This window comes from Miscanthus floridulus, chromosome 10 (genome assembly GCF_019320115.1).
Source record: "Miscanthus floridulus cultivar M001 chromosome 10, ASM1932011v1, whole genome shotgun sequence".
Taxonomy (NCBI): domain Eukaryota; kingdom Viridiplantae; phylum Streptophyta; class Magnoliopsida; order Poales; family Poaceae; genus Miscanthus; species Miscanthus floridulus.
In genome coordinates, this window is record NC_089589.1 from 130,360,055 (window position 1) to 130,383,991 (window position 23,937).

The following is a 23,937-nucleotide window of genomic DNA, read 5'->3' on the forward strand; positions in this document are numbered from 1 at the left end:
CCGCCACCAGCCAGCGCCCGCCCGTCTTCATCGAAGTCGGTGCATTTTTTGCGCTAAATTCGCGGCTAATGCGGCCGGCGGGATTTGAACTCACAACCTCTCCCTCGCGTGTCTGCTGCTCTACCAGAGCATTGCACTGTCACTTGTGTCTAGATTACGTTATCTATCCTCATATATTATACTAAACCAAGAGTAAATTGCTTGTTTGAGGTCCTAAACGAATTCAAATCAAAAAGTGGTCAACTATAAAGTTTCATAACTTTTCGGGATCTACAGTTTTCATTTAGGAAGTTTTTCCATCCGAGGTCGTTTGAAAAATTCGAATTTCAAATTTGAGAGATTCAAACGTAGTTTTGCATGATAAGATGATTTCAAATCAAAAAGTTGTCTACTACATAGTTTCATAACTTTTGGAGGTCTACAATTTTCATTTATGAAGTTTTTCCATCCGAGGTCTTTTGAAAAATTCAATTTTCAAATTTTCAAATTCAAACGTCGTTTTTGCATGACAAGATGATTTCAAATCAAAATGTTGCCAACTACAAAATTTCATAACTTCTCAAGATCTACAAAGTTTATTTTGGTCATTTGTTCATCCGACATAGTGGTAGTAATATTGTTCACAAATCTTATATATCTGTCTTCTACTTTCATGAAACTAATATGAGAGATGTAGATTTTATGAACAACGTTATTGTCGCTTTGTCAAATGAAGAAATGACCAAAATAAACTTTGTAGATCTTGAGAAGTTATACAACTTTGTAGTTGAAAAGTTTTTCATTTGAATTCATTTAGTGCCTCAAAAATTGCTTTGAAAAACTGATTTGCCGAGGGCCAAAAAAAATGCACACGGCAAAATGCCTGTTTGCCGAGTGCCAAAACAAAGGCACTCGGCAAAATACATCTTTGCCGAGTGCCAGAAAAAAGCACTCGGCAAAGACGCATTTTGCCGTGTGCCGAAAAATAGCACTCGTCAAAATACATCTTTGCCGAGTGCCAGAAAAAAGGCACTCGGCAAAGACGCATTTTGTCGAGTGTTTTTTTTGCCGAGTGTATTTTATCGGGCACTCGGCAAAGACCGTCTTTGCCGAGTGCCCGATAAAATACACTCGGCAAAGTATCCGGCACTCAGCAAAGTGCCTTTTTCCGGTAGTGATGCACCCCTGCACCACTATTCAGTATGCAAGCCTGATTTTCCCATATTTTGACCGCATGAAAAATCAATGGATGAGATATCATGGAGGCATGCTGGGTCAAGGCTCGCGCCATGGTTGGTGCCCAATCCACATCGATCCAAAATGCTAGGTGGACCATCACGAACTATACAGACAACCCCTGTCTTCCTCATCAGACTCTTATCATTCACCACAAAGCTGCTTCAGCTTCACACAAGGGCAGCCCGGCCATCCAATAATCCTTTTATTTCCATGTACCAGAGGGAGAGGAGAGGAGACTACAACCTGGTGGTGGTATACAACTGAGATCTACGGAGAGTAGCAAGGTGCGTGTACATACATCTTCGATGGATCTGCTCCGATCCGTCCATCTATCTATATTTCTTTGCTCAATCAATGATGATGCTGAGCTCTATCCATCTCGCTGTATATATTCTCAAAGTCACAACTCGTCCTCTATACGTAGTGTATAGTGCCTACGTACACAAGTCAGCATTTTTTTCCTTTATTAATTTGCCTTCCTCTTTATTCGCACGCCCTCCTTTCCGATCAGCTGATTCTTTCTCAGAAAGCAAACGAGCTAAACTGCAGATTCGATCTGCACTCCGGCCGGCGTCGGTGCGCGTGTGTGCACTATTTAATCTCTCCTTTTTTTTCTCGAATATGCAAAACGTTTGTGTATCTCTGCATTAGGAGAAAGTTTGTTGTGATACAACGATGCGCCCCATGAATGTTTGATATTATCTTGTCCCCGCTTTCGGCCCCTCAATCTCAACACCTTCTCATTGATGTTGGCGAAGGTTTTAGGTAGTGATAGATGATCAAATAAAGAGAAGTGTAAAGGCTTTTGTTAGAAAACAAGCTTTCAGGGTATTGCGGTTCTAGGCTGCCAAACTTTTAGAAAAGAAGATGCTTAATTATTGCTTATTTATTATATAATATACACGACTGACGACTCGCGGTCACGGATCGATGATAATCATCACGAGGGAGGTTATTAGCTCTCTCTCTCTGAGCAGGAGCCGAGCACAAGGGAGCAGCAGCCTTCCTTCTGTCAAGCCTGTCATCTTCTGCTCCGTCTCTGAGCTCCTAGTCTCCATCCCACACCCGCCATCCCTAAACTCAACTCCGTTTTCACCGACAAGATCCACTCCAGAAGCCGTTGCACCCGACTTCCCTTCCGTCTTCAACGCCGATATTTCAAGGTAGCTCCTTTCTGATCTGATTCGTTCTCAGAGACGTAGCAAAACAGACTCGATCTGCAGTCCTTGCTAGCTGCTCTTTTTTTTTTTTTTTTTTTTTTTTTTTTGAGAAAACTGGAGGGGCCGAAGCCCCTGCTAGCTGCTCTTCTCGATGTAATTAACCACTAAAGGTTTCAGATCATGAACATGAACCCACTCATCAGTATGACATGTTAACTAATCCTTGTTTTGCTTAACGAAGATATCAATCTATAAGGTCATCCTGGCTTTAACAGAGTCCTTACAGTCCAAATTATAGATGACGTACGTTTAAGCTGACGAAGAAATCAATCTACAATACTGCACCTTGGCACTTAGTTACCTTGACTACTGATTTGTTACAGCTGACTAACAGGGCTGGTAGATATTCCGGATCTATCTAATGGTTCAGGATTTTTTGCTTGCTCATGTAGGAACTGTGATTGAGAGTTGAGACATGGCAGCCGTCCTGGATGCCTTGGCACCCTACGTCAAGAAGCTAATAACAGACATGGCACAAGACGAGGTTTCCATGTTGCTGGGCATCTCCGCCGAGATCACCAAGCTGGAGGACAACATGGAAGGCCTCAAAGCCTTCATGGCAGATGCCGAGAGGAGGCACATCACTGACACGAGCGTGCAAAGATGGTCGGCAAAGCTCAACAACGCCATGTATGACGCCACTGACATCCTCGACCTGTGCCAGCTCGAGGCCGACAAGCGCAGGGAGTCCAGAGGTGGCGATGGCATAGAACAGAACTTGCCCAGCTGCTTCCAGCCATTGCTCTTCTGCCTGCGGAATCCCGTGTTCGCACACAAGATAGGCAGCCGCATCAAGGAGCTCAACCAGAGGCTGGAAAGCATCCACAAGGAGGCGGACAAGTACAAGTTCAATATTGGCCTCGGTTCCAACCCGGAGCCAAGGAAGCTAACTGCTGCTGAGCTATCCAGCTATAGGACAAGTTCACTTGTCGATGAGTTAGCCATAGTTGGGGAACAGATAGAGAGGGATACAAGGGAGCTCATTCACTTGCTAACCTCAAGTGATGATAATCACAACATCAAAGTTGTGTCTATAATTGGTGTTGGTGGCATGGGAAAGACTACTCTTGCTCAGAAGATCTTCAAGACGAAGACGATATGGCTAAGCATCACTCAACAGTTTGACGAGGTTGAGCTACTGAGGACAGCAATCAAGCATGCTGGAGGCGACCATGGTGCTGAGAAGGACAAAAACACTCTGACAGAGACCCTATTCCACACCCTGTCCAGTGGAAGGTTTCTGCTGGTGATGGATGACGTGTGGAGCCAGAAAGTGTGGAACGACGTGCTTAGTGTCCCAGTCAGAAATGCTAGCAAGAAACAACCTGGAAGCAGGGTCCTTGTCACCACAAGATCTGCACACCTACCCCAACAGATGCAAGCCCCCCTGCACCAACACCGTGTCAAGCCTCTAGAAAATGATGATGCTTGGTCTTTGCTCAAGAAGCAGCTGCAGCCTGATCAGGTTAGTTGTCTATCCATACTTTATACAACTAGGCTATATACTTGATTTTGATAGAAAGCATATGGATCGGAGTTCCGCTAAATCTAAGCATTCGTGCTAGGAACACCAGCTTACAAGAGTAGCAAAAGGAGACCAGTAAAACTATGATCTAGAAGAAATAATCAAATGTAGCAACAAAACACTAGGATCAAGTTAGCTATTATTCACTCCAATGAAAGATTTGTGCATGGCTAGCTCCGTATGAAATCTAGCTATTTGAAATTTGATGGTATTTGAAATGTAACATCAATTATAGTGGAAGTTAATAGTTACCAATATACCCCTGACTATTATAGTGCAACAATTAATAGTTATCTAAAAAATTCATAACTTTTGCATATGAAGTCGTATGAACATAAACTTTAAATATAATCAAAATTGTAGAGCTCAATAATATCTATAACTTTGTAATTGGCAAATTCTTTGTTTCAAACTATTTAGGTTGCCAAAACTTCCTCTGAAATTATCAAATTTTGACAAAATCTATAAATATAAATGATCTCAGATATTGACATGGTATATACAAAATTTGTAGTTATCAGTAGGATCTAAACTTTGTAGATGATAATTTTTTATCTGAAGTAATATAGAGTCGCTTCTTAAATTTTGAAATACAAAATTTAGGAATTTCAAATTACTTCGAACATTGGAACCGATGTTTTAAAAATGTTAAATTTCAAATTTAAAAATATAAAATAAATATTCAGCATTCTAAATGACTTAAGATATTCTAACTTTGAATTTAATATTTGTGAATTTGATTTCATACTATAAATAATTTTCAATCCAAAACTTGTCAACAACAAAATTATAGATCTCACTAAGCACTACAATTTTGATATAAAGTTCGTCTTCATCCAACTTTATATGCAATTATGAATTTTTGGATAACAATTAAAGGTTTGTATTATAATAGTCAGGTGCATTTTGGTCACTTTTAACTTCTCTCTCCAAAGTAGTCCTTAGAAATATTATTTTAATAGCTACATTGCCTAAGAACCAATTACCAGCATTGAAAAGTACTTTGTAGCCAAGACAACAGTGAGCAGTGTCCCTTTGCAAAGACCACCATTGAAGAGTGCCCTACAACAAATCTTTACAATATGGCACACTTTTAATATGTTGGTCAATCTAAGTGTCCTGGTCATATAGAACAACCATGGTCAAATTACACTTGAGCGGGCGGAGCCTCCTTGAGCGACGTAGGCCAGGCTCCCGAAGTTGAGGACCTGGCCCGGAGCGAAGGTGTTGGCCATGACGGAGAACTCGCCGGGGAAGCGGACGCCACCGTCTGGGGCGGCGCCGCTTGCTCTGACGACGAGGTGGGTGGCTCCGGCCACTATAGAGCAGGAATCACACTTGATGTGCTCCCTACCTAGAGCGCCAGCTGTCACGGGATCAGAACCGCGGCAAGCATTGTTGTTTGTATTAGTGTCAGAGTACATGTCTCCGGTGTCTTGGGTGGACTCAATAACACAAGAATCAATAGAGGGGACGCAACGGTTTATCCTGGTTCGGGCTCTCGGGTCCCTACGTCCAGCAGCTGACGATCCTTATACTCAAGAGAACCCAAAATCTGGGGGTTACAACAGAGTGTAAGAGAGAGATATTTGTAGGGGATCGCTTGGTGCTGATCCTAGGGAAGCCTTACCGCCGGTGGAGCCTTCCCCCTCACCGAAGAGGAGGAAGACGATCGGAGGAAGGGGAAGGAGCTCTCGGTGCCCCTCCCTAGGTGGATTTGCTCTTGGTGCAGAGCACAAACTGGTTTGCTGAGGAGTCCAACGATCTGTCTCTAGATCATCTAGAATTGTGTTCTGGAATCATCCACTGGAATCGTCCTCTCCTGTCTTAGGATCCAACCTCCCCTTACATATCAAGGTAGGTCGGGTACATGACAGTTTGTGAGAATTTAGCCTATTGTCTACATGCGTCGGAGTCCAGGAGGGTCCTGTTGTGGCGTCATGCGGACCGTGGCGATGTCGTGGAGCCGAAGAAGCCCAAAGCATCGTCCGGCTACTCTATTCGGACACGCTGTGTTGGCTGTGTTGGCTTGGACCGGTCTTCACCAGGTGCGCCTTCTGGAGGCTTCTTGGTGGCGAAGACAGCCGGCTTGGGGGCTGATGCGCGAGCCCGGAAGCCCTGGAGCCCCCGAGTCTAGTGGAGGAGTTTGGCTTCTTGCGTCACGCCTAATGCGTGACCCTTTCGGAGGAGCGGTTGACAGCGCCACACCCGCGGGCATTGCCGGGGAGCCCCTGAGCCTTGGTTGCTCATGGGGTTTGCCTCCAGCCCGAGCCTTTGCTAGAACCGAAGGGCGGGAAGGGGCTAAGGATCGGGTCCATGCTCACTTCGATCGGGAGCCTGGGGCTCGGGCGAGCCCCCGAGTCCCATGCAGAGGCGCCGGGCATGCTCGGGCTCGGCCCAATGCCTTAGCCGGAGGGTGCGCGCGAGCGCACCCGATGGGTGTAGCCCCCGAGCGATCCGGGAGGGGTCGGTCGTGGGATCTCTCGGTCGGGAACCCTTGATCCTGAGGCTTAACATATCTCTATGTTTGGATTTCGTCAATAAGTAACCTCTAAATATAATGTTTGTCTAAATTATCCACCTATGCCATTACAAACCATTATGTAAAGTAGTCCAAAATTTACAACTAAATTACTCAGTCTACCATTTCTTATAAACCAAAACGAAGACCCTATGTTTGCATATAAATGAATATTTTAATGCATCAAGTGCGTCCTAGTAGATAATGCCCAGGTTTCGACTTTCGACTATCCTAGTTGTCCTATAGCTAATAATAGCTGCCACACAACAAATTTAAAACGCAAAGAGACCATTTAAAGTTAGATTCCTGTAGCCACAAGAAAACTTTTTTTCTTTGCAAGGAAAGCCACTACAAAACTTTCTGTAGTATAGTCCTGTTTCCCGAATGAGAACATTTAAAGCCCAATTGCAATGCACGGATTCCATATATTAGTCTTATGGGATTTTGCGCCCATTCATGTGGATTCCATTTGAAATCGGCCCTTTCCAAGCATAGTCTTGTGTTTATTTTTGAATAAAGGACGGTACACTTCCAATACGTTGGCCAACCTATGCTTCATTGTTTTACAGAAGAAGCTTATTTGCTTAGAGAAGTACATAAGCAACCTGATAGTTGTTAGAAATAATTAAGAAGCTTTAAATTAAATGTTGGCATGTATATGGAATTGATCAACTGAAAACTATTGGGATGGAAATTCTTGTAAATTGTGATGGCTTACCACTTGCAATTAAAGTGATTGGAGGTCTCTTGAGCACAAGATACCCAAGTGAGCATGAGTGGAAATCTGTTTTGAACAAGCCAGCTTGGTCACTGACCGGACTGCCTCCAGAACTCGACAACCGGCTATACTTGAGCTATGAAGACTTGTCTCCCCAAATAAAGCAATGCTTTCTATACTGCTCACTATTCCCTAAAGGTGAAGAACTCATACATAAAGTAGTAACTAGGATGTGGATTAGTGAAGGATTTATCCAACCTTTGGATGGTAGTAGTACTATTTCACAAGAGTATGAGTTCGAAGAGATGGCAACTGAGTACTACCAAGAGTTAATAAAGAGGAACCTTATAGAACCTATAGAAGAATATTCTCTCACTGGATACCGGTGCACCATGCACGATGTGGTCCGCACCTTTGCTGAATACATGGCAAGAGAAGAATCACTAGTGGTAGTGGTTGGCAGAGAACAGGCTGCTACTGGTATGCATGTCCGTCGCCTCTCCATAGAACAGACTGTATCAATACTGGATTGGGGCATTTTGCAAAGGCGAGAGTCACTTAGGACATTAATTATAAATTCTAGAGTAAACTTTCATCTTCCTGGTGACTCGCTGAGTAGTTTCTCTAGCCTGCGGGTACTGTACATATGCTCTGCTGATTCTAATAGATTGGTTCCCTCTCTATCTATGTTGAAGCACTTAAGATACCTTCACATGAAGGAAACTGATATATCTTGGCTACCAGATGATATCCAGATGATGAAATTTCTACTGTACATTTCACTTGGTAACTGTAAGAAGCTATGCTATCTTCCTGGCAGCATCATAAAACTTGTGCATCTAAGATCTCTTAACATCCAAGGATCAAATGTCAGTGCCATGCCTAAGGGGTTCAGTGAGTTAACAAATCTGAGGTCACTTTCTGGCTTCCCAGTACACATGGACATGGATGCAAGCAATAGCTGGTGCAGTTTGCAAGAGCTGGCACCTCTTTCTCAGCTTAGAAAGCTTACACTATATGGCCTAGAGAAGGTGCAGGACAGCCGGATGGCTGAAAAGGCCATGATTAGCAGCAAGCGCCACCTTGGGTATCTAGAGTTGAACTATAGTGCAAGTGGACATACTATAGGGACAGGTGGTGCTGAGGCAGAGCAGCAGCAGCAACAGAGTGTGACCGAGGAAGTCTTGGAAAAGCTCTGCCCTCCAACCTGCCTAGAGAATCTTACTTTGAAAGGGGGATACGTTGGTCGTCAGCTACCAAACTGGATGTGTGCTCCAGCGTCGGCGGACTTTAAGAGCCTAAGGTATTTGAGGTTTGTGAACCTGCCTTGCTGCACCCAGCTCCCTGATGGTCTGTGCTGCCTCTCAAGTTTGGAAATGCTGACCATCATAGACGCGCCAGCCATCAATCGTATTGGCCCCCAATTCCAAGCGTCATCCTCCGTGGCAGCTAGAGGTTCCACTGCTAGTACATCTGCACCGTTTCCAAAACTGAGAATTCTGCAATTGATTGGGCTATGTGAGTGGGAAGAGTGGGAATGGAACGACTGTGAGGAGCATATGGATGTGGAAACTGCCATAGCCATGCCTTGTCTGGAGAGACTCGGAATAGAAAACTGCAAGCTGAGCTGTCTTCCACCAGGCCTCGCCAGCACCAAGAGGCATACTCTTAGAGAACTATGCCTTTACGAGCTCACCAACCTGACACATGTGGAGAACATCCCTTCAGTTGTGGAACTTCGCGTGTTTGACTGCCCTGAGCTGAAGAAGATCACAGCACTCGACAGCAGGTTGCAGAAGATTAGGATCGTTCGCTGCCCAAAGCTGGAGATTCTAGAAGGTGTCCCAGCACTTGACAGCCTTGAACTGCAGGACACCACCATGGAGACGATTCCAGGATACCTGCGAGCAGTAAACCCAAGGTATCTCAAGTTGTATTGCAACAAGAAGCTATACGAATCCTCCTCATCTCCAGGTAGCTCCGAATGGGACAAGATAAGCCACATTGGAAAGCACAAGATTGTCTGCCTCGAAGATTGAGATGCAGACCAAGACTGGTAACTGCGTAGCTGCATCGAAGATGGCGCGTGTGTTCAGGTAAATTGCATTCTTTCACTAGGCCGGAAGTGAGCTTTCATATTTATTAATTATTGCTTGTACTCTGATTCGTTGCAGGAAAAGCTTTCATTGGACCACACATAGAACAGCAGGGCATCAAAATATATGGTGATTAAACAAGGTGTTTCTACAGCCTGCCCGTCCGACGAGAGGACATCTACAATTGTTAACAATCAATTGTCTTGGAACAAAAGAAAAACACAGTGCTTGTGTTCACCTTTTCCCTGTTCAAGTCTGGCCAAAGTATGTGTATTATCATCTCTTATATTTGTAATTATATTTTTTCTCTCAAATTATTACATATTTTCAAGTGTCATTATGCACTGACCGTGTAACTAGTGTATGCAGGGATCCAGGATCCTTACGGCAGAGCTACATGATGTTAGCTTGCAGTGGCAAGTGGGAGTGAGATCTGCTTGGTAGAAGCTCGTCTCCAGCACGCAGTACACATACTTTGTTCACATGCAAACTGTCGACATACTGCCAAATCATGGTTACAGATACCGTCTCCTGTACTCTTGTAGTCTTGACCATGTATATTTGTACACTCCATATATATTTTTTGAAGTAATGGACCTATATATATTTGCACAAGTAATGGTCCTGAAGTCATGGATCTTGTAATGGACTGAATGTGTGGTGATGAAAGCAGAGATGCAGTAAGAACATTGTATTCTGACCTGATTCATGGTAATGAAATCTGGCATCCCAATCATTATTGTTGGTCGATCTTACTCAGCCTCCTCAATGTAATGGCATTGGCGACTATGGAGTTTTCCTCTCCTCTAATCTCGTGGCAACACCATATGTGTCCTCTGCTTTTGTCGCCTGCATTGCACCAATATATGAAGGCCCTCTACTTTGTGAGGGAGACAGACGAGCCTTCACTGTGTCTGCAAAGCTGTGACTGAGCAATATAATGGTTCATTCATACTTCTTTGGAAGCACGGGATAGAGGTTCATCGTATATATACATATACCATATGTCTGTGAAGAGAGGAAGGACGAAGTATAACAGAGCAGAGACAAAGCAGAGCAGAGCAGAGCACAGCCACCCTGTCGTCGGTTGGTTTTTGGGCCCTGCACCAGAACACCTCTGTCACTTGGGCTCTCAACCTGTATGAGGACCTTACCAACCTGATATATATGTGCAGAACTTCCCTTCAGTTGTCGAGCTTGACGTCTCCCTCTGCCCCAAGCCCAAGAGGACCACTGGCCTCAGCAGATCCCACAAGATTAGTATCATCTGCTGTCTAAATCTGCAGGTACTTCAAGGTGTCCCCGCACTCGACATATGCAATCGATTGTCCCATGCTCAAAAGGATCAACAACCTCTCTATGTTACAGAAAATCAGGATCATCGGTTGCCCAAATGAGCAGGAGCTAAAAGGAGTCCCGTCACTAGACAACATGGAGATTGTTGTTCTTGTGAAGAGGCAGCTCATCTGAGAACGACAAGATCAGCCATATCAAGTGAGTCGACTGCATTCCTGGAGATGAAAACTTTGATGTCGCTTGGTTTTTGCAGCGCCTGATCAGAAATAAAGCAAGTGTATATTTAGCCAGGGTGAAGTAGTTAATAATTTTCTCTCTCAACACATTGCTCGTCTTAGTATGTAGTTTTGATGAAACCAACTTTATGTATGCAGGGATGGGATCCTGTACATTCCTTTCTGCCATTGGAGCGCGCGGGGCCAGGGACCATCATCTCATATCTTGCTGGCAGATTTAATTTCAGTTTTCTACACTGTCACACAGAGGACAGTTGCAAAGACACGATCGACCACCGACTGCCAAATCATGAGAAGCCAAGAAGCCGGCGTGGCCGGGGTGTGTGCTGGAAAGGAAAGGAAAGGGTGTCGGCCTCGACAGATGTCAGCTGCACCGCCGCCGGCCAGGGAGGCAGCCATGCCCGAGCATCGGGGTAGGCGCGGGGCTGGAGCGCGGAAGGGAGGAGGAAGCGAGGGACTGGGTGCGGGAGCAAGCAGAGTGAAGCGTCCGTCTGTTCCGGGCGTCTTAATTGGAGCATTACCGATTTGGTTTCTCTGAGTTGTACAACTAATGGAGATGTGAGGACTTACGCATGTACAGTACGTACTAGTGTTGTGTGCATGATTTCGACTTATTGACAGGTTTGACTATAGAACATGTATGTTCCCATCCCTCCCTTGTTAATTACTCTAGTCTATTGATTGAGATCAGGTATATTATACCCACCCATAAGGCAAGCACACCACCCTCTTAAATTTGCTCCAGCTCCGCCCCTACATCCGCGGTTGTGAAAATCCTCACCACCAAGGTGAGTGTCACCAGCTGTGGCCTAGATCTCAAAGGTACGTTCCTCGATGGGAACAAAAAAAATTGGGTGAGGACGGTCCCCATGTAGCAACCTTGGGCACCCGTCGTGGATTTGTGGCACGCGTCCATGCACATGCATCCAATGTATAAGAGAGATGTAGTTTTTCCCCATTATTCCTCCTAATTTTAAGCAATAGTTTCATTTGTTAGATGGACAGGTGTACCAAACTCATTGCGGGTGCCCATAGTTACTCCATTTTTTCCCGAGAAGATAGATATCAAAAGTTCTGCCTCCAATGCAAAAGGTCAAATATAAAAACGTTCTTGTCAAGGCCATAGCAACAACAGCAGCAGCCTTACTTGGTGGCCTGTCTCTGGAAGTCATTGAAGTAGGCCAGGCGGCAACAGCGACAACAGCGTTCTTGAATGAAGGTGTGTTGATGAATGAAACGTTGTGTAACAAACCCCACGCCGCAAGCAAACATACATGCACGGTCAAAGCATGTTTGTCCTCTGCTTTTCGGATCCCTGCCTACAGCGGCGGATCCAGGAAATATTTTAGGGGGGTCTGAACAACACTGCTGCTCGATCTTAAGTCTCAGCCCCCCTACACTATAGAACTTTACCTAAAAATTCATAGAGGCTCTACAGTCATTTGCACTGCTTCGGTATGGGTAGGGGGGGCTTGAGCCCCCCCGCCCCAGTGCTGGATCCGCCCCTGCCTGCCTACACCTCCTTATCATCTCTGCAGATGCTCTGCTTTGCATCAGTATATCATATACACAGATACTCTGCTTTGCAAGGAAGGAAAACATAACGGGTCAGAGCAGGTCACAACCCAAATGGACGGCCGGCACCAACCTCCTTGCGACGCCATGTATGCATGCATGGGTGCGATTGAGAAAGCATAAATGTAGATGCAGTTACCACAGATTACCACAAATTATCAGTCACCAAGTAAGGCATAATTTGCGATGTGCGCAAGTATGACCTGCGTCCGGCATGCATATGACTGCTGTCTGTGTACAAAAACCCATGCGGTGAGATTCCAGAATTCATTCGAGAAGGAAGGAAGGAAGGAATTGTCTCCATCTAGATCCAAAACCCAGTATCAAGTTCCAGAAGCAAGGAATTCCTGTGTTGCGTTGCCGATGGACATTGGAAAAGAACAACTACGAGTAGTGTATAGGATAGGGTATTCCAGTTCCAGCAATGTCTCTGCTTTCTAGAACAAGCACAATTAGGTTATTATTATATTTAATTAACAGTGCAGTTATCAATCATCAAGAAAGCTAGATCTACGAGTAATATATTGTAGTGCGCCATATATATAGCAGCAGCAAGCTGGTTCCATTATTATTAATGCCTGCTTCCATTCAAAGTGACCAGGCCCTCGATTCTTGGAGTGTGTAACAAGGATTGATCGTCACCTTTTTCCTTTATCCAGGTGACCAGGTCCATCCTATATATCAGCTAAGGGTGGTTTGAGATTGCAAAAGTGAAGGAGGGTGGTTTAGAGAGTCCATATGAGCCTGAGTTTTTGTTTTTCTTTTCTTCTAAATTTTATGATAAAGAGGTTTGTAGAGATCCTCTTGGAGATTCTTTAAGTTTATTTCGCTAGCTACCTATACATGCATGCTTGTTGTATTCAGATTAATGCAGGATCATGCCTGTATAATGTATCTGTAGCGAATCTACATGTTAACTGCAATTTCTATATGGATCCTTCTAAAAAGGAAAAAGAAGGAGCGAAATAGGTAACTAGAGCGAGGCTAGCTCTATTCCTGTGTTAATTTTTAAACTCCCCGCTGATCGCCGTTTGATGTAAGTATAATAAATGCCTTGATCTTTAAACTCCCTGCTGCACGCCTTTCGGTGTAAGTAAGCATACTAAACGTCTTGATCCTTAAGCTACAACATTTTTGTATCCCTTTGCTAATCCTTATTGTCTTTAAAACAACCCATAGATCGAGTTTGAAAATAGAATGATCGCAGTCCAAATTATGAGGATCCAGTATAAGGTGATTTAGTGCGAGTTGCACAAAAGAATAAATGATCCTATGGTTGTTTCAACGAAACAAGTGTGATTCTGATGTACATGTATATGTATAGGACAGACGTTTGCTCGAGCCATGGCCGCCATCTTGGATGCTATGGGACCCTGCGTGATGGAGCTGATAGCCAACATGGCAACAGAAGAGGTGAAAATGTTGCTGGGTAACTCCAGTGATAAGCTAGAGAACAACATGGAAAGTATCAAATGCTTCCTTGCTGATGCTGAGAGGAAGCGCATCACTGAATTGAGTGTGTAAAGATGGGTGCAGAAGCTCTAGAACACCATGTATGATGCCACTGACATCCTATACCTATGTCAAATCGAAGCTGACAAGCAGAGTGAATCAGAAAGGTAGCAGCTTGGTTGAAAAGGCTCCGGGTTGCTGCCAGCCATTGCTCTCGTGCCTACGAAATCCTATGTTCGCACACAAGATAGGCAGCCGCATCAAGGAGCTCAACCAGAGGCTGGACAACATATACAAAGAGGCTCACAAGTTCAACTTCGTCATCAATCTAGGCTCCCACCCGGAGCAGAGGATGTCCACTAGCGAGAAGATGACATCTGAGTTTGTTGAGTCAGCCATTGTTGGTGAGAAGATTGAGATAGAGGCTCACAAGTTCAACTTGGTCATCAATCTGAGTTTGTTGAGTCAGCCATTGTTGTTGAGCTTGGTTGAAAATGGCCATGATTAGTAGCAAGGAGCACCTTGATTACTTGGGACTACATTGGAGTAGCACCGGATTCATGGGATTGAGGGATGAAACCAACAAGCAGCAGCAGCAGCAGCAGCAGCGAGCCTTGGAGGAGGTAATTGAGAAGCTCAGCCCTCCATCCAGCACACGACACATACACATTGAAGGATACTTTGGTAGCCGGCTGCCAAATTGGATGATGGTTCCAGCTACATGGGTCTTTAAGAGCCTGAGGATTTTAAGGATGGACAAACTTCATTATTGCACCCAACTACCCAACGGGTTGTGCCAGCTCCCTAGCTTGGAGACACTTTCCATTAATGACGCACGTGCCATCAAGACTGTTGGGCCTAAGGCCTGGTTTAGTTCCAAAAAATTTTCACCCCAAACTATCACATCGAATCTTGCGGCACATGCATAAAGTATTAAATATAGACGAAAAAAAACTAATTGCACAGTTTGGTTGGAAATCGCGAGACGAATGTTTTAAGACTAATTAGTCCATGATTAGTCATAAGTGCTACAATAACTAACATGTGCTAATGATGGATTAATTAGGCTTAATAAATTCGTCTCGCAGTTTCCAGACGAGCTATGTAATTAGTTTTTTTTTATTAGTATCCGAAAACCCCTTCCGACATCCCCGAAACATCCGATGTAACATCCAAAAATTTTCATTTCGCGAACTAAACAGGCCCCAGTTCCTGTCACCCTCCTCCCTGGCAGTGGGTAGAGGTATTGTTACTGCTAGATCAGTAGTAGGTTTTCCTAATCTGGAAATTCTTCTTCTGATTGGCTTGTATGAATAGGAGGAATGGGACTGGGAGGAGCAAAGGGAGAGTGAGACTACAGCCAGCTCTCAGGGTTCTCCATATTGATAACTGCAAGCTGAGGTATCTTCCACCAGGGCTCTCCAGCAGCAAGAGGTTTGGTCTGAGGCAACTGAACCTGTATGAGCTGAGCAACCTGACATCCGTGGAGAACTTCCCTTCAGTTGTGGAGGTTGATATATTCGACTGCCCGAAGCTTACGAGGATCAGCAGCCTCTCCAAGTTGCAGAAGATCAGGATAGTCCGTTGCCCAATTGTGGTGTTGCTGGAAGGAGTCCCATTACTTGACAGCATGGTGATGGAGGACACCACCATGGAGACACTTCCGGAATATCTGACAACAGTGACCCCAAGGTATCTTAAGTTGACTTGCAGCAAGAAGTTGTACGAGCCCTTGTTAACATGCAGCTCTTCCGAGTACGACAAGATCAGCCATATCAAGTCCCGCACTATCGACTACATTCGCTCAAGATGAAGATCAGAAATAAAGCAACTGTATATTTAACCAGGTAGTCACTTTTCTCTCGCAAGACACTGAACCTACATGTAGAGTCAAAGTCCCTCAGGTAACAAATTCTTAGTACGTATTCTGAAGTAGTAAACTTTATTTCTGAAGTAGTAAACTTTATTTGTGCAGGTATGCTTATGTCATTTTGCTATGGTAGTGGGAATGGAGTCGGATCTGTGGGAGCCTATCATTTTCAGCACGCAGATTTCAGTTGTGTACCATCTGCTTGCTCTTGCTTTGGCTAAAAATCATTTCTAGTGAGATATACAGGACTCTGTACAGGTTGCCATGGGCTGGACGACGCTTGGAATTATAATATGGTGAAGCAGAGTGCTGAATAGAATCCTTGTCTTAAAACTTTGGCACTAGTGATTTCATATTCTTTTGCTCGCATATTTGTAAATTAATTATGGTTCCGCCTTGGATTGTTGTAATGAATAAATGTGTGGTGACGAATGAAACGTTCTGTAATCAAGGTTGTCCTCTGCTTTTTGTCAGCTGGACTCACTCCGGCGTGCTCTCAATCTCACGGTGAACTCAAGAACAAAGTGAACACAAGAAGAATTTTTTTTTGTGCCAAGCACGAAACTCGTGTGTCAGCGTTTTCTGTATTAAGTTCTCCTACTTATACACAATGAGCTACTAACTGTAAAGGGAAAACGAAAGGCTGAGCTAGCCTCAGCTCCGCCATGCACGCCATGCTCGTCATGGCCCGATCTGTGCGTGCCATCCCACGCACCAAGCCACCACGCGCAAGCTGCGGCAGACAACGCCACGACGTGAACGAACGTGCACGCCGTGGCCCTGAATACAAGGACAGCGCTCGGGAGGTTCTGAACAACCAGGCCGAGCTCAACTCTAGCTGAACCAAAGAAAAAAGAGCGGGAACACAGGTTTACATCGGACTCGATCACATTTCACCCCCTAAACCTGATGTTCTCTGCTGACATTGACGACACCAAGCTGCACACGAAGTTCACAGAACCGATCACGCGCCAGCGGCTTTGTCAAGATGTCAGCAAGCTGCTCCTCAGTGCGGACGTGCTCAATGTCCATTCTCCCGTCAGCAACACACTCTCGAATAAAATGAAATCGAACATCAATGTGCTTGCTTCGATCGTGAAAGACAGGATTCTTACTGAGGGCGATTGCCGATTGGCTGTCCATCTTCAGCAGGAAGGCGGCGCGCTGCTCGCTTGTCAGGTCAGCCAAGAGCTGCGCCAGCCAGGTGCCCTGGCATGCCGCCGTCGTCCCCGCGATGTACTCTGCTTCGCACGAGGAGAGGGCGACAACCTTCTGCTTCTGTGACTGCCAGGACACAAGACAGGGACCAAGAAAGAACAGCACGCCTGTAGTGCTCTTCCTTGTGTCGATATCGCCTCCCATGTCCGCGTCACTGTATCCCAGCAGCTTCAACTTGCCTCCGCCGCGCCTGTAGTGACACCCAAGGTCGATGGTGCCGGCGACGTAGCGCAGCACCCACTTGACGGCGTTGAGGTCTTCGGTGGTTGGGCGCTCCATGAATCGGCTGATGTAGCCGACGGCGTAGGCGATGTCGGGTCTGGTGTGCACCAGGTACCGGAGGCAGCCGACAATGCCTCGATACGCAGTGGCGTCCACCGGTGCCGCCGTGCTCTCCTTCGACAGCTTCAGGCGAGGCTCCATCGGAGTATGGCACGGGTTGCAGCCACCCATGCCCGCGCGCTCCAGGATCTTGCGCGCGTACGCCGCCTGTGAGAGCTTGATGCCGTCCTCCGCCTGCTGCACCTCAATGCCCAAATAAAAGGACAAGAGGCCAAGATCACTCATCTTGAACATGGAGCGCATCTCGTGCTTGAACCGAGCGATCTCGGTGTTGTCGTTCCCGGTGATGATGAGGTCGTCGACGTACACGCCCACCAGCAGTCGCGACGCGCCTTCCCCACGGGCATAGACTGCATGCTCCGAGGTGCTGTGAGTGAAGCCGAGCACCTTCAGCGTCGCGTCGAGCTTCGCGTTCCAGGCACGCGGCGCCTGGCGGAGACCATAGAGCGCCTTGTCTAGGCGCAGCACCTTGTCTTCCTGCCCCTTGACGACGAATCCGGGAGGCTGCCGAACGTACACCTCCTCGCGCAGCTCCCCGTTCAAGAACGCGGACTTCACGTCCATGTGGTGCACCGGCCACCCCTCCTGGGCAGCGAGTGCGAGCAGCAGCCGCACCGATTCGATACGGGCGACGGGAGCGAACACCTCATCAAAGTCGATGCCGGGTTGCTGGACGTAGCCTTTCGCCACGAGACGCGCCTTGTACTTTGCCACAGCACCGGCAGCATCCTTTTTCACCTTGAACACCCACTTTAGGCCGATCGGACGATGACCCGCAGGCAGTGGCACCAGGCGCCACGTCTTCTTGCACTCGATGGAGTCCATCTCCTCCTTCATGGCGTTGCGCCAGGGCTCGTGCTTCTCGGCCTCAGTGAACGTGGCCGGCTCTTCTTCAATCTGCAGATGGAGCTGAGCAGCAACCTGGCGCGTGGCGTAGCCCGGTGGAGTTGCCTGCGCCAAGGACATTGTCGACGGTGCGGTAGTGCGGCTCCACGTCGTCCGTGTCCGCGTCCTAGTACTCCTCAGCATTCGGTGGAGGGGACACGAAATCAGGTTGGGAAAGCTCGATCGGTGGCGGCGCAGGTGTGGACAGACCGGGCGCAGATGATGCGGGCGACGTCGCGGGAGTTTGAGCCACGGGCGAGCCTGGAGCAGACACGTGCGTCGCCGGGACCTCAGAAGTGCCGTCGGTTTCAGCGTCGTGGTGCCCAGCGTCCAGCTCCACGATGTTGTCCTCCACCACGAACTCAGCCTCCGTGTTCATCTCCTCGTCCTTCCAGCTCCAGGGTGCCTACTCATTGAAGACAGCATCCCTGGACACCACGGCGCGCCTCGACGCCGGGTCGTAGAAGCGCCATGCCTTGGCGCCAGGTTCGTAGCCGATGAAGACGACCGGCGTGCCACGATCGTCGAGCTTCTTCAGGTACGGCTTTGTCGACTTGACGTAGGCGACGCAGCCGAAGGTACGGAAGAAGGAGACATTGGGCCTCCTGCCTTTCCAGGCCTCGAACGGGGTGACGCCGTCGAGCGCCTTCGTGGGCGCCCGGTTGAGCAGGAACACAGCCATGGCCACCGCTTCTCCCCAGAACAGCGACGGCACGCCGCGGCTCTTCAGCAGGCTGCGCGCCATCGTCACGACCGTCTGGTTCCGCCTTTCCACGACGCCGTTCTGCTGGGGTGTATACGGAGCGGTGCGCTGCCGTTCAACCCCGTGCTCGGCGCAGTACAGCTCGAACTCCACAGAGGTGAATTCTCCTCCGTTGTCGGTACGCAGAACGCGCAGTTGCCGGCCCGTCTCCGTCTCCACTCGAGCCTGGAACTTCTTCACTGCCGCAAGCGTGTCGCTCTTGGCGGCAAGCAGGGCCACCCACATATACCTGCTTCGATCATCCACAAACAGCACAAAATACTGCTTACCGCCGGGAGTTGGCGGCGTGATTGGGCCGCACAGGTCCGCATGGACCAAATCGATCAGTCCCTCGGCATGCCACTTTGCCTGCGCTGGGAACGGACTCTGCTTCAGCTTGGTGGTGACGCAGTCGGCGCAGAGTTGGTGGACGTGGTCGACATGCGGCAGTCCATGGACCATCCCGCGTAGCTCCAGCTTGCGCAAGGCGTCGAAGTGCAGGTGCCCGTACCGCTCATGCCAGAGCCACTGCGCTGTTGGTGGAACGCGCAGACAGGCAGAGCGGCCGGGCAATCTTGACGCGCAGCAGGTAGAGGCGGTTCGCCGAGCGCTTCACTCGCACGATGAGGCGTCCATTCTCGTCGTGGACGCGCAGGACGCCGTGCTTGGCGTGGACGTCGCAGCCGCCCTCGTCCAGCTGCCCGAGGCTCACAATGTTGGTGGTGAGCCTGGGGATGAAGTACACCCCCATGAGCGGGAGGTGCTCACCGGTCTTCCCTTCGAACAGGACGGTGCCGGAGCCCTCGATGGCGACCTCCGACCCATCGCCAAACTTGACGAAAGCCACGAACCGCCGTGTCGATGTCGATGAAGGCGTTGCGGCTGCCGGACATGTGGTTCGTAGCTCCACTGTCGAGGTACCACACCCCGTCGTCGCGCTCGGAGTCGCAGTCCAGCTTGGCGAAGACCTTGCCCTCCATGACAGCGAAGGGGGCGGCGCTCCGGCGGTAGGAGTGGTGGCGGCGCCGTGGGGATCTGGCACCGGATTGGGGACGACTGTGGCGCGGGCCATCAGCAGGGCAGGCTCGGCATCTTCTTCAGCCTGCGCGACATGGGCCTCCGCCTTGGGCTTGCTGCGGCAATCCTTGGCCCAGTGGCCGTATTTGCCGCAGCGCTTGCACTGGTCGGCCCTCGTTGCCTTGCCGGAGTTGGGCTCGGCCTGCTTCCCATCGTGCGAGGTGGAGCCGCCTACTCCTTTCCCGCGTCCGCGGCCTTGCCCGCGCTGGCCTCGCTTCTTCCCGTCGGAGCTCGACGCCGCACTGCGCCCGGAGCTGTCCTGGTCTCGGCGAGCCTTGCGGCGCGCCTCCCAGTCTTCCTCGGTGAGAAGGAGACGCCCCATGGCGTCCGTGACGGACTTCTGCTTGCCGCGGTCCTCGAACACCCTGATTACGTCCTCGATCGAGATGGTGCGGAGGTTGCAGAACATCTCGATGGAGACGGCAGCTTGGGACAGCTTCTCCGGCACTACCTGCAGCAGTTTCTTAACTACCTCGGATTCGGAGATGTTGTCGCCGAGGGTGCGTAGGTTCGTGGCGAGAGTGGTGATCCGCACGCCGAAGTCGCCGACGGTTTCCCCATCCTTGAAGGCGAGGTTGCCGAAGTCGCGGCGGAGCTGCTGCGCGGTGGCGTCGCGCACACGCTCGTCGCCGACCCGGAGGATCTTGATGGCGTCCCATGCCTCCTTCGCCGTGCGCCGGACGGTGAGTGCGTTCCAGAGTTCCTGCGGTACGGACCGCAGGATGCCCGCCATGGCCACCTCGATCGTCGTGGTAGTCGTCCTCGTCAGGATTGTCGTCGATGGCGTCGACGACGACGTCCCATACTCGGAGCGTCTGGAAGTTGACCTCCATGACCAACGCCCACTCGGGGTAGTTGGATAGCGTGAGCATCGGCCACGCGACGCTCGCGGACGGACGCTCCACAATGCGCTCCAGGACGCGCGATCCGCTGCGGGCGCGAGAGCGGCGAGTGTGCGAGCGGCCTCGGCGGCGGCGCGGCGAACACGGATGGAGTAACCTCCTTCTTCTTCGACGGAGTCTCGGACATGGCGCCGGCGGCGTGATCTCGGCTCTGGTACCAAATGTCAGCCGGACTCACTCCGGCGTGCTCTCAATCTCACGGTGAACTCAAGAACAAAGTGAACACAAGAAGAATTTTTTTTGTGCCAAGCACGAAACTCGTGTGTCAGCGTTTTCTGTATTAAGTTCTACTTATACACAATGAGCTACTAACTGTAAAGGGAAAACGAAAGGCTGAGCTAGCCTCAGCTCCGCCATGCACGCCATGCTCGTCATGGCCCGATCTGTGCGTGCCATCCCACGCACCAAGCCACCACGCGCAAGCTGCGGCAGACAACGCCACGACGTGAACGAACGTGCACGCCGTGGCCCTGAATACAAGGACGCGCTCGGGAGGTTCTGAACAACCAGGCCGATGCTCAACTCTAGCTGAACCAAAGAAAAAAGAGCGGGAACACAGGTTTACATCGGACTCGATCACACTTTTCCAGTTCGGGCAAGAATAGTATGTTAATCCTCTGCTTTGTACCCTGGACCAATATATATATGCATATACACATCCTCTGCTTTGAAAAGAAGGAAAACCTAACAGAGCATAGCAGAAACTCAACACCTGTAACTCTGCTACTTTTGGGCCATGATGGTGTTTTCCTCCGTAGAGAGTTTGTCCTTTTGCTTTTCCGACACTTGCAAACACCAACTCTCCAGCATCTTAGCCTGCTTTGCATGCTAAGGAAAATGTAACGGAGCAGATCAAAATCCAGCACCAGCAAATCGATCTGTAAAGTGTTAACAACAGTCAGGGGGAGAAGAGGAATTTGGGAAGAAGCCAGAAGAGCTGCAGTTGGGACGTTGGGTTCAGATGAACAACGTTTACACCGAGGAAGAGTTGTTCAGGTTCATACATGATGCCTGACACAAGAGCGCTCTGGCCCATATACGGCACTCCGCTACTAGCGCACCTTGTTTACCTGATCCGGCCCATACACACTCGGGTTCTTCCTTCTGGGCCTACGCTACCTTGCTGTCTTCAACCCTGCCTTCCGTGAGAAATGGTCGATCGTTGACATTGCTGTCTACAAATCATGGTGATTATGTGGGGTTGCTCTCCGCTTTTCCAATCACTGCGGCAGCACCTAGTATTTCATCTGCTTTGTGGCCTGCGCTGCACCGATCTATCTATATACAAGGCCCGCTGCTTTCTGAGGGAGGCAGAGCAAATGGGCAGGAAGAGCCTTCATTGTGAGCTGTGACTGAGGAATATAACACCGGTTCATCGTGTATATATACACCACATCATAACTGTCAGTCAACAGAGGAAGGAGAAACAAAACAAAGCAGAGCACAGCAGGCAGATTTAATTTCACACTACTACACTCGCACCTTTCACAGCCGTGTCATAACCCACATCACAGACCAATTTCGGCCTCGACAGTACGTTGTCGACGGTGATGGTCATAGCCTTCACCGTTGGCATCTGGGACTGGCTGCGGTATACACTAACACCGCCGATTGACTTATGATCCATCCATGATTAGGTCCTTACTTCAGTCGCATCGGAGCACGACCCTGCTGTGGATATACACTAACACTGCCAGCATTGGCAAATGATCCAACTGTGTCGAGGCTATCAAAACCGTCGTGTGGGCACATCAACCGGCCTGTGTAGTGGTCACCAGCACCGTCGCCTTGTACTTCGACCCGACTGTCAGCGGTGCGGGTTCACTATCGGTTGGACAGCCGAGACGCATGTGTAGAGGTTAACACCACCGTCAGCTTCAGCGTATGATCCGCCAGTACAAAGGTCATGGTCATCGTCGCCTTGCACCACAATCCACCTTTGATGATCGTTTAGTCGGTGTCGGGTTACTAAATGATTCGGACGGTGATATACTTTTATCCCTACCACATAATATGTATAGCGACGGTGTTGGATGTTTGCATCACCAACGGTGGTGGTAATAACAAAACAATAAATGGCCCATTAATAGCTTACTGAACACAAAGCATACAGATATAATTATTACATCCATAAACCATGTTCTTACAATAACAACTGGACGCTTACCATAATATACATCTCAACTGATGTCCGAACACAAGCGGTACATAGATTGCAAACTAAAGGTACTGATCTCTATAGGCTTCCATAACAAAACGACGTAGCTGTGGTCCTCCTATGTGGCACTCCTGCTTGTTAGGCAAAAATAAATATAATTAGTGCATCCTTCGAATTGGTATGCAATGCACCATGGAACCCCTCTCTTCCTCCTAGCCAATGTAGGAAAAATGTTCAAAAGTACTCAGACTCCACCTGCACAAAGCAGCACAATTAATAATATTCAACACACCATTCCTTTAGTTACAAAGCCCAAATTGGCCTATATATAGAATCAAAACAACTACCTACCTGAACAAAGGCATGACGTAATTACAACAAAATACTAGCATATGCACCTTTGCTGCTCTGCTAATGACTCATGAACAAGGGAACATAAGGAAGATAGTGAGGTCCACTGCGCATACATAATAGTTTCCAGGTACTTCTAGGATAGCCGATGGCCTAGGGCAGGGAGGACATGAACTTTACTGGGGTTCATGTCATATGCAAGTAGTGATTTGTCCTCCCCAATAAGGAAAATCAAATTCCATTCTGGATGAACTGCAATCACTCTGTAGGCCACATCACAAACCTCGATACCAATTTCAATATTCTTCTTTCCATATAGCTCCAGCGTGGTCACCTTATGCTTCAATGTCTATTTACTAGTACCATAGTCTTCAAGGATCCAGATTGAAAGCTCATACCTATTCAAAGTATCAGCAGTACATAAACACAACTGACCATGAGCTTCATGGATGGAGATTGCATCACTAGTTGGCCTACGAATTTTCCTCCATGTCTTTCACTCCATATCAACATCAACTATCTAGGTGAACTCCAG

General features: G+C 48.3%; 4 protein-coding genes across 10 annotated transcripts; 3 read left to right on the top strand and 1 right to left on the bottom strand.

Moving 5' to 3' along the window:
• The first annotated feature begins 1,350 nt into the window (after positions 1-1,350).
• Positions 1,351-10,034, top strand: LOC136487228 (putative disease resistance protein RGA3). 7 transcript variants are annotated; one of them, XM_066484350.1, is made up of 5 exons: positions 1,351-1,502; positions 2,831-3,903; positions 7,947-9,298; positions 9,377-9,562; positions 9,668-10,034. In XM_066484350.1, the coding sequence occupies exon 3, from the start codon at positions 7,958-7,960 to the stop codon at positions 9,239-9,241; it is 1,284 nt and encodes a 427-aa protein (XP_066340447.1). In that variant the 5' UTR covers positions 1,351-1,502; positions 2,831-3,903; positions 7,947-7,957; the 3' UTR covers positions 9,242-9,298; positions 9,377-9,562; positions 9,668-10,034. The 7 variants fall into 5 exon arrangements, with proteins under 7 accessions (XP_066340447.1, XP_066340450.1, XP_066340445.1 ...); XM_066484352.1 differs by adding an exon at positions 2,196-2,381 and having other exon boundaries at positions 1,372-1,502; positions 2,831-9,298; XM_066484349.1 differs by adding an exon at positions 2,196-2,381 and having other exon boundaries at positions 1,373-1,502; positions 2,831-9,298.
• A 3,715-nt stretch (positions 10,035-13,749) lies between these two features.
• LOC136489625 (uncharacterized) lies at positions 13,750-14,365 on the top strand. The gene is made up of 2 exons (XM_066486204.1): positions 13,750-13,925; positions 14,011-14,365. Exons 1-2 carry the CDS (start codon positions 13,750-13,752, stop codon positions 14,363-14,365), a joined length of 531 nt encoding a protein of 176 aa, XP_066342301.1.
• A 52-nt stretch (positions 14,366-14,417) lies between these two features.
• On the top strand, positions 14,418-15,670 carry LOC136489626 (putative disease resistance protein RGA1). Its single transcript, XM_066486205.1, has 2 exons — positions 14,418-14,725; positions 15,175-15,670. Exons 1-2 carry the CDS (start codon positions 14,418-14,420, stop codon positions 15,668-15,670), a joined length of 804 nt encoding a protein of 267 aa, XP_066342302.1.
• Positions 15,671-19,428: 3,758 nt separating this feature from the next.
• Positions 19,429-20,724, bottom strand: LOC136489627 (uncharacterized). Its single transcript, XM_066486206.1, has one exon. It carries the CDS (start codon positions 20,722-20,724, stop codon positions 19,429-19,431), a length of 1,296 nt encoding a protein of 431 aa, XP_066342303.1.
• Between the last annotated feature and the right edge of the window lie 3,213 nt (positions 20,725-23,937).

Bases quoted from the DNA above. Each gene is read 5' to 3' on its own strand.
- LOC136487228 (XM_066484348.1), top strand. From the start codon at position 7,172: ATGGAAATTCTTGTAAATTGTGATGGCTTACCACTTGCAATTAAAGTG.
- LOC136489625 (XM_066486204.1), top strand. From the start codon at position 13,750: ATGGCCGCCATCTTGGATGCTATGGGACCCTGCGTGATGGAGCTGATA. The intron at 13,926-14,010 runs GTAAAGATGGGT...GCTGACAAGCAG, and splicing joins CGCATCACTGAATTGAGTGT to AGTGAATCAGAAAGGTAGCA.
- LOC136489626 (XM_066486205.1), top strand. From the start codon at position 14,418: ATGGGATTGAGGGATGAAACCAACAAGCAGCAGCAGCAGCAGCAGCAG. The intron at 14,726-15,174 runs GTTTAGTTCCAA...TTGTATGAATAG, and splicing joins ACTGTTGGGCCTAAGGCCTG to GAGGAATGGGACTGGGAGGA.
- LOC136489627 (XM_066486206.1), bottom strand. From the start codon at position 20,724: ATGGCGGGCATCCTGCGGTCCGTACCGCAGGAACTCTGGAACGCACTC.